The sequence below is a fragment of the Amblyomma mixtum genome, chromosome 3 (genome assembly GCF_055824585.1).
Source record: "Amblyomma mixtum isolate Tamu chromosome 3, ASM5582458v1, whole genome shotgun sequence".
Taxonomy (NCBI): Eukaryota; Metazoa; Arthropoda; class Arachnida; order Ixodida; family Ixodidae; genus Amblyomma; species Amblyomma mixtum.
The window spans coordinates 151,860,152-151,872,143 of NC_143014.1; the positions used below are offsets into that span (position 1 = coordinate 151,860,152).

An 11,992-nucleotide genomic window follows, 5' to 3' on the forward strand; every position below is an offset into this window, starting at 1 on the left:
CATTTTCCACAGCTGCAGCTGCGAAACGGCACTGTTTGTGGCCGGGCGATAGTAATTACTGTTATGCGGTTTTGCCACAATGACTTGAAAAACTTGACTTCGATGAAGTGAAGATATTATAGATCACCTCAGATATATATACCACATCAATAGATCACCTCAAGATCACATCAATCCGCCGCGGTGGCTCAGTGGTTATGGTGTTCGGCTGCTGACCCGAAAGACGCGGGTTCGATCCCGGCCGCGGCGATAGAATTTCGAGGAAGGCAAAATTCTAGAGGCTGGTGCACTGTGCGTTGTCAGTGCACGTTAAAGAACCCCAGGTGGTCGAAATTTCCGGAGCCCTTCACTACGGCGTCTCCCATAGCCTGAGTCGCTTTGGGACGTTAACCCCATAAACCAAACTAAGCCAGTCAAGATCACATTAAATTTAAGGCTTGACTAATAATAAAATTATTGACTTTGAATCAAAACCGCGAGTAAAAAAGTCTACTTTAACAAATGCCGCTACGTGCCTTCCCGCAACTTTCATTAGCAAAAAAGAGAAAAAGAAAGACGTGGTGTGTAGTTGGGGAGTGCGGAGGAAAGGAACAAAGATAATTGTCCATCGTCTTTAAGGAAGAAAGCTAGCATTCGAAATCACACCACCGCTCACTTAATTATAAAGACCTGTTTAGATGGAACTGCAAGAAATATGGCAACCATTGCTTCTTTTCTTTCATCTGTCGCTCACTGTTTGGCTGAAACCCTAAAGAACATCATGTTCGTGAGGAGCACTTCGTTAAGCGCCATGGTGTTTTGCCATTTTTTTTTTTCGCTGTCGCTGCACAATGGTCGTCAGCACGCATTGTGGCACGTGCCATATCGGTCCACTGCAGCACTTCCACGAGCGATGACCTTCGTTAGAGGCTCGCGGCGGGCTCGCTTTCCTGAGGTGCCTGAGCCATTTTCTGACAAACTGCATGGAATGAGTGGCAGGTGGTACGCTGTTTTCCGTCTTAACCTACTGGCTCGTCCTCTCGATGACGCGCTCTGCGGTCCTTCAACTGATTTCGATATGCAGAAGTGCAGGGACAACGAGAGCCGGATGGCCCGTAGGCCGCAACTACTGATGCTTTATCTGGAAGCGCCAAGAGGGCGGTGTTCGTTCACATGTACTCCACGGTCCGAGGACGCTGTGTGCTCGGATACCCTCTACACGAGTGGTGACCTTGCTCTGGTGTGGACTTTAGATAAACGCAGGTGCTGCTTGTTTCACCTCCTGAGCGCGCTGTCACTCCCGTGGCAGCTTCTGAGTGTCATGGTGTGTGTGATGCTTACTGAACTCACACACTTCACAGCACGTCCATTACTGCTTTTGAAATCGCAGCTGTGCAGTCGCGCGTCATGAGCCCTCAGGACGGCCTTTTACCGTCAGCGCTAAAGTGAAAGTTCAGCTTCCAGCGTATGTTCATCTCATCTCGGGCAAGACCGTTAGCTAGTTTTACTGAAGCGTCTAAGCCAGGTAGGCTACTGTTCTCACTATATTCGTTTCAAACGCTCACTAGTATAAAGCTCCCACCGTTTTCTGCACTCAAAATTTGGCCACGCAAATACTACCATGCTCTAAGCAGAGAGAACAAGGAAGTAACAAGATGCGGCACGGCTGGTCAGCTCGCCTTCGCCTGTAGCACGCCCCTGCACAGGGGAAGGGGGGGGTGGGGGGGCGTACGTTCCACTTTTGTAATTACCAAAGCATCAGCAACGGTCGCACGTCATTCCATGATTTAGAGAGTTTTTATTTCAAAGAGCGTGAATGAAACATGCATGACGCTTCTATTTTACCTGCATTCAACAACATAAAGTAAATGTAGTGCGGACAAAATATAAGCGCGAAACTTGCATTCTCTGCTCTCAAAAGAGCGAGAAAAAAAATTAGCAGACTGTTCAGCATGGCTAACCGCGCAATATCGTGCAGTGGCCTCAGTTACAGTGGGCATTTAAGGTGCTTACTTTTTAACGGCATTGCACCTAAAGGCATTTAGCATAAAGGCGTTTCGTCTAAAAGCCTTTCACGTAAAGGCCTTTACCACTCAGATAAAGGCCTATCTGGCAGATCCCGTAATGCATTCCCCATGAACGCCTTCGCTCGAAATGCCTTTGGGTAAACACGTGGATAGCGTCTAAATGCCATCATTCAGGTGAACGCCTGCACCTGGCAGGTGCCCATACATCTCCTTAGCGTGGCGTGAAAACAAAAACATAAGCGACAAAATTCTGACTGCATTCCAACTATCATTGACTGCATGCTCACAGATGCCACGAAACAACAGCCTTGCTGGGAGCAACTCAAGCAACTAAATTATAAGTTGTTTCTCTGCCATGATTACGCATGACGTGCGGTGTCTCAAAAGCGACACACTTTTACAGCGGACGAATAATGTGCGCTCTGCAGTCGACAAGCCGACCCTGTGCGTCGACGTCGAGTGCGGCGGAGCGAGGAAGGATGGGCCTGAAATGCAAAATTTAGACGACAGCAGAGAGAGGCAACTTCCGAAGGGGGACAAGGCAACAGGAAGCCGAGGCAGAGCCGCACGCAGCGGTAAGCTGAAGCAAAGACGAGGCGACAACAACGCGCGGCGCTGGCGGAGGCACCAGCGAGTGGCACTGCAGAAGCGAAATGCGACAAGCGCCAACGGAGCGAGATTGACGGAAAAAGCTGCCACTGAGTATACGACACAAAAAATGATGATCTACAAAAAAAGAGATGACAAAACAGAAACGACACAGGGCTGTCTTCTAAACGGTTTATTCGACAGACGTCGACGAATTTTCACGTACAAAGACACATAAATACGAGACAAACGCCGGTTGACGCAGTGCTATTCTGATATGTAAACTCCGCCAGAAATGTTGATCGAAGGCGCCTTTCTCAACGCATCCCCGAATCTTTTCATTTCCTTTAGCTTTAAGTATAGTTGAGTGGAGTTGAGTTGAGTTTAATGGCGCATAAGCGACTAAGGCTATCATGCGCCAAGCTCAGGGTATGAAAACTGTTTTATTTACATGTTATTCAAAAGTCTAAACGAACGGCGGTGTAAAGGGCCTAAAAAGATAATTCATGCAACCTAGTAAAAATGTAAGACAAAATTTTAGAAGTGTTAATGGTAAAAGCTTTAAAGGGGGTCGGCAACCTCGGCAGCCATCCTTGGCTGTGCAAGGATCTCGGGGTTCCCAATCGATGGATTAGTGACCTCAGCCGTCTTCTCACGACGGAGAAGGTGGATGAGGTGTGTCAATAAATTGTAAAGCACAGGGTAGGAATTCAGAGTTTTTCAAGTACATTGGCTTCTTTTAAAAAGTTAAAAACACTTGACTTATCAATAAGAGCTTCTTCACCTAAAATCAATGACGGATGAAAAGGGATGTGTTGGTTGTAAAACGGGGTAAAAAACTTGTTTCTGAGTGTTTCAAGTTCTATGCACGAGATTAAGATGTGAGTTACTGTGAGTTCATCTCCGCATTTCTCACAGGTAGGTTTGTCTTGTTTTGTTAGTAGAAAGTTGTGGGTAAGGTGTGTGTCCAATACGTGAACGACATAAAATAACTTCAAAAAAGCGTTCCTGATGGGTGCATGATTTCCATTCTCCTAATCTTGGTTTTATTAAGTGTAGCTTGTTATTTATCTGACTATTCCATATGCTCTGCCATTTGTTTCTCAGTCTGCTCTGAACTAGCTTCATACAATCATTGTGTGGCATGCTTATTTTCTGTATTTCCTTGTTGTGGGCTTGAGCAGCGCATGCGTCCGCTCTCTCATTACCGGCAATTCCAACATGGCTTGGAACCCAACATAATTTTATGTTATGCCCTTGTGTTACGATCCTTGTTATGTTATGTATGACAGTACCTAGTGATGGCATGACTGCATTTCTGGACTGTAGTGCGTTCAGTACACTGAGGGAGTCTGTGTAGATAACACTGTTTTCGATGTTCTTGTTTATTATTTTCTCCGTAGCAAGAAACACAGCATAACACTGCTGTAAAAACTGATGCACACTGAGGAAGCCTTACTATTTTTTCCCACTTCCCTTCCACTACTGCACTCCCAACGTAACCTGTAGTTTTCGATCCGTCTGTGTAGAACTCGGTGTAGCTATCATATTTTTCCTTTAGTGTAAGGAACTCTTGTATGATGTGTTCTGCTGGAGTTTGTCTCTTGTTGAACTGTGTAAGACTTATATCACAGACCGATGGAAAACTGTACCAAGGGGCAAATGCGTCGCAACGTTCTGCAACATTTGGTAATGTTTCTGATAAGTCAAGTTCTCGGCAGATCTCCTCAAACCGCATTAGCAAAGGCCTGGTTGCTTGGGGCTTATTTGTAAATATTATTCGAGAAGGGCATATTGTGACGATTGAATAACACACGTGTTTTGTTCGCGACCTAATTCTAAGAATGTATGAACATGTAAGTGTTTTTCTTCTATCTTCAAGTGATGGCTCATTTGCTTAAACATGAAGGCTCATTAGCGGAGACGTTCGGTATGCTCCACAAGAAAGGCGGACACCTAGATTATGAACTGGATCTAATCTTTTTAGATATGAAGGCCTTGCCGAGCCGTACACTATACTCCCATAATCTAGACATGAGCGCACTAGAGAACGGTAGATATGAAGGAGGCATGCTCTGTCAGATCCCCAGTGTTTCCTTGAGAGTACTTTAAGGATATTTATTGCACGGGAGGCCTTTACTTTCAAGTTGTTTATGTGTGGCAGAAATGTAAGTTTTTTATCAAATGTTATTCCTAAAAATTTATGTTCTTGTTTTACCGGTAGTGTGGCTCCATTTAGGTGTAAGTTCGGATTGATCTGCAAGCCTCTTTTAAGCGAGAAAGCAACAGCCACTATTTTCTGTGGAGAAAATAGTGGCTGGAGATATGGCTCTGGTAGCTGCTGTAAAAGTGTTTCTAAGTCATGAAGTGTTACTGATAGATGTGGCTCTAGACATACCGAGCATATGGTGATGGTTTTAAACTGGAGGATGGTGACTGCAACAGCTTCATATTTGGTTTTAATCTTGATTTCATGCGTTGCAACTCCACTCTTCACAACAATAGCAACACCTCCTGAGAGCCTGTTAGCCTGCTCTCGGTCGCACCGAAATACTTTATACTTCTTTAGGATATTCTGATGTTTGGGACCTAAGTTTGTCTCCTGTAGGCATAAAGCCGCAGGGGAAAGTGTGTTTAGCAGTTCTTTTATGTCAGAATAATTATTTAATACTCCACGGCAGTTCCAATGTACAAGGAACGCCATGTTGGACAATTTTCGGGGGGGTATTGAAGAAGTTACGATAGTGGTTTTGGGGGTGCCATAACTGGGCTCTTATCTTTTCTTTTTCTTTCAAGAGAGCTGCGCCGCCGCTACAGTGGAGGCGAGCTCTCCGTTGTGTCCATCGCCTCGCTAGAGGCTCTGGAGGCCCGCGGAGATCCCGCGGGTGTGCGGTTTACAGGCCTCTCCCGACTGGGGAAAGCCTTGCGGGCAGCCGACTGAGGGGCCGGCGGGCCCTTTTTGAGAGGTGGCAGGGCAGCCTTGGCTGCGCCTGCCGGGGACCGGGAAGGCCCTGCCTCAGGCTTTGCCTGGACATTGGCCGGAGACCGGTGTGGTGTGCCGCCCCTGCGCACCACATCAGCAAAATTTGTTCCTGCAGTAAAGGAGAATGTATTGATGTTGTGTGACAATCGATTACGAGCTTCTTTGAATGAAATGTTTTCTTTTCTTTTGTGGGTAATTATTTCTTTTTCAGTTTTCCATCTTGGGCAGGACCTTGAGCAGGCAGGATGATCTCCTTCACAGTTTGCGCAGCACAGAGCTGCGGCTTCGCAGTTTTCAGACACATATTCATGTGATGCGCATTTTGCGCAGGTTTGTCGACCACGGCAACTCAGCGACCCATGGCCATAACGCTGGCAGTTGAAACATCTTCTCGGGTTTGGAATATAGTGTCTGACTTTGATCTTCAGGTAATCTACTTCAATGTACTCGGGGAGTGTGCTGGAGTTGAAATTGAGGACGAGATGTTTGGTTGGTATTTCTTTGTTGTCTTTCCTGATTTTGATACAAAAGACATTTGTGACATTTTGGTCTTTTAGACCCTCAAGCATTTCATCTTCGGTGAGGTCGAGAAAGTCAAATTCGGATATCACTCCACGGACGGTGTTTAAGGATCGGTGTGCAGTTATTGTAACAGAGATGTCTCCTATTGAAACTATGCTGGACAGTTTGGAGTGCTGGTTGCTGTCTTTAATTTCTAGAAGCAGATCACCGCTAGGCATTTTTGACAACTTGTATCCCGTGCTCAAAGCATCGGTCAGACCTTTGGACACCATGAATGGCGACAATTTTCTGGCAGTTTTTTCAGTTTCGCTGTGGATGACGTGGTATTTGGGGAAAGTTTGTTTCGTTTTTCGGAAGCACTGGGCTGTGAGTTCTTCGGTCCGCACTCTTTTTGGAGTGCGATCATTACATGATATAAGGGAAGCCATAAAATGTGTGCGTTTCGGCCACGGTGCCAGCCACCCACCATGGAGTCCAACAAGGGGACGCGACAGGAACTTGGAAAACAAGTCCTGCCCACGCCAGCTGTACACCTCAACTATAACCGAATATGACGCAACTCAGGGTAGTTGGCCACACAAGGTTAACCCAGCCGCCAGAAAAAAAGAGGAAAAACTAAAAAGTGAACAGAAGACAGGATAGTTGTAAGAAAGAGACAGGAAAGTTAAAGATAGAGGGGAGGATAGGAAAAGGCGACTGCCGATTTCCCCCGGTCGGGTCAGGCCGGAGGTGCCGTCTACAGGAAGCTGGGGCCAAAGTGGTGTGTTGCCTCCGCCGAGGGGCCTTAAGGGTCCAAACTCTCGGCATCGGCTCAATCACCAGGATCCCCTTTTCCCCGGACACGGCAATGCCACGCACGGCTAAGCGCGGGTGCTCGGGTCCGTGGTGACGCACTGTTCACCATCATCCCCCTGCGGGGATGTCCCTACGGATGCTCAGGTACCCGTGGTGTCGCAACTCACCATCGTCTGCATGAATCAGACGCCCCTGCGGGGGTAGCTTTAAGTATAATCCGTGGTAATTTGTCTTCGACGTCCAACAGTGAACTGCCATAGGTCTCGACGTACACTGTTCACTTGGTCTCGGCGTTTACCTATGAATTCAAGGTAGACACGTTTAACCAGCAAGTACGACTGCCCACTGCACTTTTCACCTACTTGCTTAGCGTTCGTTTGCAATAGGCAGAGCGCGAATTAGACAAGAAAGAGCGGAGGAGGTGACGGCGACGCTAGGGTCTTCCCACATTTTACTTAGCCAAAGGCGTCTTTTCTAAGCTGTTTCCGTAAAAATTAACAGAAGAGAGAGCCCTCGGCGGAATAGCAAACCTACACAGTGTTACTGACAATCCCGTCGGGTTCAGAATCATGGCGATGGTCTAGGGAAATTTCCCTTACAAAGCAGTCAAGAATCGTTTTTTCCAGCGTTCATACAAGGCAGATTCCGGCTCCTCACACCGTGGTGCTGTTTCGGTCTCCCGACAGAGCTACATGACACACATGCGACTGCATACCCGTATGACACTTGTACAAGAGAGAGATTGAGCATAGCGCGATCCGCTACCGCAAACCGGCTTCTCGAGGCGTCAGCTGCGCATGCGCAAATGGCCTCCAGGGACGCACACCTGCGCTACTACGCAGGCGCAGCTGCGCCCCCTCGGAAGCGGACCACGGTAGCAGATCGCGGATCGGGCTATGTTAAATATAGAGTTATAGCATAGCGTGATCTGCGATCCACTACCGTGTACTGCTTCCGCGGGGCAGCACTGCGTACGCGCTGATTGGAGCCGCCGCGGCAGGCAAGCACGCAGCTGATGATGACACGGCGTCATCTGGTGCCCTCAGAGCGTTTTGCGCACGCGCAGTGGCGTCTCGCGGAAGCGGCTCACGGTATCGGACTGCGCTATGCTATAGGTTTACTCGATTTGGCTGCACTGTTTGCACTAGTTCTGGTAAGTTCCAAGAAGGTTCTGACTACGTGCAGATGGCGTGCAGCTACAGTTCAGCTGGTTCAAGTGCAGCACGACGCCAGCGCCACCAGCGCTCCTCACTTGCTACTTAAAACGAATGCATACAGTGCAGGCCTTGTCATCTGCATTGGGCGCCACAAACAAAGGGGAGCGCACATTTCCATGCGTTGTCGAGGTGTTGGGCTGCGGTGACCTGCTGCAGTGCTGCAGTGCTGCAGTGCTGCGTGCTGTCGAAGAGAATGGCGCGCGTTCCAAATGTAGGCATGTATGTGGAGGCGGCAATACAGCTTATGGAGACGGACAGCGAAGACGACGACGATGTGCTCGTGGCTGTGGCTTGTGTACTTTCGAGACAACAGCGCAATCGTGTGCCGATGTACTGTGAGGGTGTTGTGACTATATATTACAATCAGGAATTTAAGAGGCATTTCCGGCTTTCACGGGAAACTTTTGAAGGCCTGTATTCACGGTTTAAAATGTCGTCTTTTTTCCCAAGTGCTGGACGAGGACGGCCGCAAATCCCCGCAGACAAGACGTGCCTTATTGCGCTGGCCTACCTTGGTTTGCAGACGTCAATGTTTTCTATTGCAGACAAGTTTGATGTGACTGACTCATCGGTGAACGCATGCGTGCAGAGAGTCGTGCAATTTCTACATTCCATCAGCGGAGAAGTTATACGCTGGCCCACAGGTGCCGAGATCGCCCGCATTAAGGCTGGCTTTTTAGCCAAAAGTTCTGGAAAAGGGCCACGCAACACAGTGGGATGCATTGATGGCTCCCACATAGAAATTTTGAGGCCAGATGAGTCGACACACTCCTACTATAACGGGAAGAAATGGCCCTCGATAATTTTTCAGGGCATTTGTGATCATGAAAACAAATTTCTTGACGTGTGTATCGGATTTCCGGGATCTGTGCATGGCGCCCGTGTTTTGAGAGAGGGCCCATTTTATCGGAATGCTGCAGCGCTGTGCAGCGATGGATACATATTGGGGGATAGTGCGTATCCGCTAATGCTTTGGCTGCTCACTCCATATCGCGATAATGAGGCCACGTTTCCGTCGTGGAAAAAAAGGTTCAATAGGAGGCTAAGCCAACAGCGAGTTATCATTGAAAACTCGTTTGGCCTCCTGAAACAGCGTTTCAGAAGGCTGTACCTTGCAGATTCGAAGACAGTAATGCAGGCATGCTTCGTAGTTATGGCAACATGTGTTTTGCACAACCTGTGCAATGAGGACAGAGATTTTCTGCAAGAAGCATCTGTGCCACAGCAGGAAGACGTGGGCAATGAAGATGTGCAGCACGATGTCGACCGCACTTTGGTAGACACCGCCGAAGCCAAGAGATATGCCATTGCGATGCAGCAGTGCTAAGATGTGTGCTAAAGTGAACAATAAATGTTCTTCCGTTTCCCTACCAAATGGTGTGTTCATTGTCATCTTGATGATTGCAAAATTGTTGAGTATTTTGGTGAGCAAATCGCCTATGAATATGCTATATTAGTTGGTCGATAACGAATGTTCACACTGAAGTTTTGCAGAAGTTAAGGTGAGGGATATTACTGCTACCACATTCCTGGATAGTTGCTTGACACATTACTATTATTCAGTCATGAGTGGAGTTGATTTGGCCCGGTAACAAGCGGACTTTAGCAATCTGCATGTCCTTTTGTTAGTGCTTCGGAATGAGTGCGAAGGAATCTGACAAGAATACCACCATGGCAAGAATGAACCTGAGCTCTTTGAAAAAAGTTTATTTCATGCCGGTAATTTCTACAGGAGGAGATTTCTCCTGAAAGTACTATACTTGTAGCTGGCGCTAACTTCACGGCGGTTTGTTGCCCTGAACTTGATTCTCAAACAAATCAATAAGGCGGTCCAGCCGCATCATTTTTTCACTGTGGCGCTTCTGCCGGCCGTCCTCCATCCTTTCCAAAGTGCGGCTTAGGTTCTGTGCAGCCGACACACTACGTCGCTTCCTTTGTGGCTGTGCTGGCCTTTCAATCGCAGCTGGCAGCGAAAGCGGCGGTTCCTCGGTGTCCTCGGTTGGGTCACCGGTGGTGTTGCTAGAAGTACATATTCACAAATGCTCAATAATGAACGCTTTACCACTCACTAACCAGCACTTACTCCGAATTTCCTGGTTGCGACAAAAGTGGTGCCCTTTCAGACACCAGAACAACTGGAGGGTTTATGAGATGCTCCTTCTCGAGGAGGCCTGATAGCTTCCTGCATGTCACAGTAAGTCAGAGCAGCGCTAAGAGCAAAATAGGACAAAAATATAATAGCTGTAACTTACTCTTCAAAGTCGCACATCACACGGTTATGACCCGACGAATTGTTTTTTTTCTTTGCATTTTTGTAGGCCCGTTCAAGGGATTTCCATTTATTTTCCGCCTGTGTCAGCGTCAGGCTCCCACCAAACTCCGCGTTGATAAGGTCAGTGATCCTCCGCCACATCAACTTTTTGGTTCTGAGTATGAAGCAAATAATTAAGTTTAAGGCGCCGATCTACAATACATGGATGGTATGCAAGGTAAACAAAAAGTGCAATCGTACAACTCACCGAAATCCCCCTTTCTTGCCTACAAGGTCTATGAACTCGGAATATTTACTGATAAGAAATTTTGTTTTCCGGGTGCTCCAAAGGTCGTAATCGATTTCTTGATGGCCTCCAGTTTGCCGCTCAGAATCTGGATGGTCGGCCGAAGCAGATAGGGGGGCTTCAAAGGCAGGGGGGCTGGCAGGCGGTGCCTGGCAGGGGGGTGTTCCGGCAGCCTCTTGGGAGAATACCAGCGTGTAACGCTCCCCGTCTGCAGAAGAAAAATTAAATTCGTTCACAGCACATTTTGACAGCAAAGCTTTGCAGACTACAGCTGCCTTGACGAGCGCCAAGATTTATGCGCGCCCAGAATCACCGAGACTGCTTTGTGTTTGTGTGTAAAAAAAAATGTATTTCCTAAATAAAGCCCAAAAAGCGACTGCTGTCGCTCAAAAACTGGTAACATCGAAACAGGCGACTAATGCCGCTCAAAGATGCACTTGTGTAATCAAAATTATGTCTGCACAGCGCGCACACGCACCACACACACGTGCGCACTAAAACCGCACATGACCGACCTTAAAACACAAGGGACCACATTTCATAGTGCAATACGAGACATTAAATTGAGCACCGAAGAGAAAATATGCATATAAATAGCGCTCAAAACTGCGCGCCTACTGTTTATTATTATTTTTTTTTTGTCTTTCAAGCGGTGAAACCGTGCTCAAGGCAGTCGCGCCTCGGTACTCACCTGCTGTCTGATAAACGTAGCCGCTGCCGTCCCGCAGGAATGATCCGTCAGGATTTAAGACAATCGTAGCGTCTTTTTCTCTGCCGTCGGTACCACGAATGACCATCGTCGTCTGCTCGAAATTTGGCATGCAAGAGCCCATCGCTGCACTTTCGCTGCACTTCCTCGCCAAGCAGTTCAGAAAATTTGTGAACTCGCGCTGAACTAGACCTGCACCTTTGCAAAAGAATTAGCGAGGTGCAGGGGGCGCGCGCTGCACTGAAAAAACGAGTACAGAGGTGCTGCACTCTCTGAACTAGTTCAGAAAGTGCAGCCAAATCGAGTAAACGTTATAACTCTCCGATATCTGCAATGCCCGTTGTTAAGACAGCGTAACCTAAAGCAGAGCGAAAAGTTGGGAATGTTGGTATTGGTTCATTTTGATGGAAGGACAGCGCATAAAAAGGGGTACGTTAGTCTTGAAGGCACACACGACGAGCGCTTACGCAACGTAAGCTACTTCAGTAGCAGACACGCAGGCTGAGAAATGAAGCGTTGAACGGCACATTTTGCATCTGCAATGTTACATCTCAAAACACGGCATCGATTTCATGATAAGATCACCTTTGATTGTACACGCATCAAGTTTACAT

General features: G+C 47.6%; 1 protein-coding gene across 1 annotated transcript; it reads right to left on the reverse strand.

Annotated features, from left to right (window-relative positions):
• Positions 1 to 9,889: 9,889 nt before the first annotated feature.
• LOC149352373 (uncharacterized) lies at positions 9,890 to 11,466 on the reverse strand. The gene is made up of 5 exons (XM_089575691.1): positions 11,361 to 11,466; positions 10,631 to 10,877; positions 10,364 to 10,537; positions 10,195 to 10,293; positions 9,890 to 10,130 (listed from the first exon to the last, which is right to left on the reverse strand). Exons 1-5 carry the CDS (start codon positions 11,464 to 11,466, stop codon positions 9,890 to 9,892), a joined length of 867 nt encoding a protein of 288 aa, XP_089431817.1.
• Between the last annotated feature and the right edge of the window lie 526 nt (positions 11,467 to 11,992).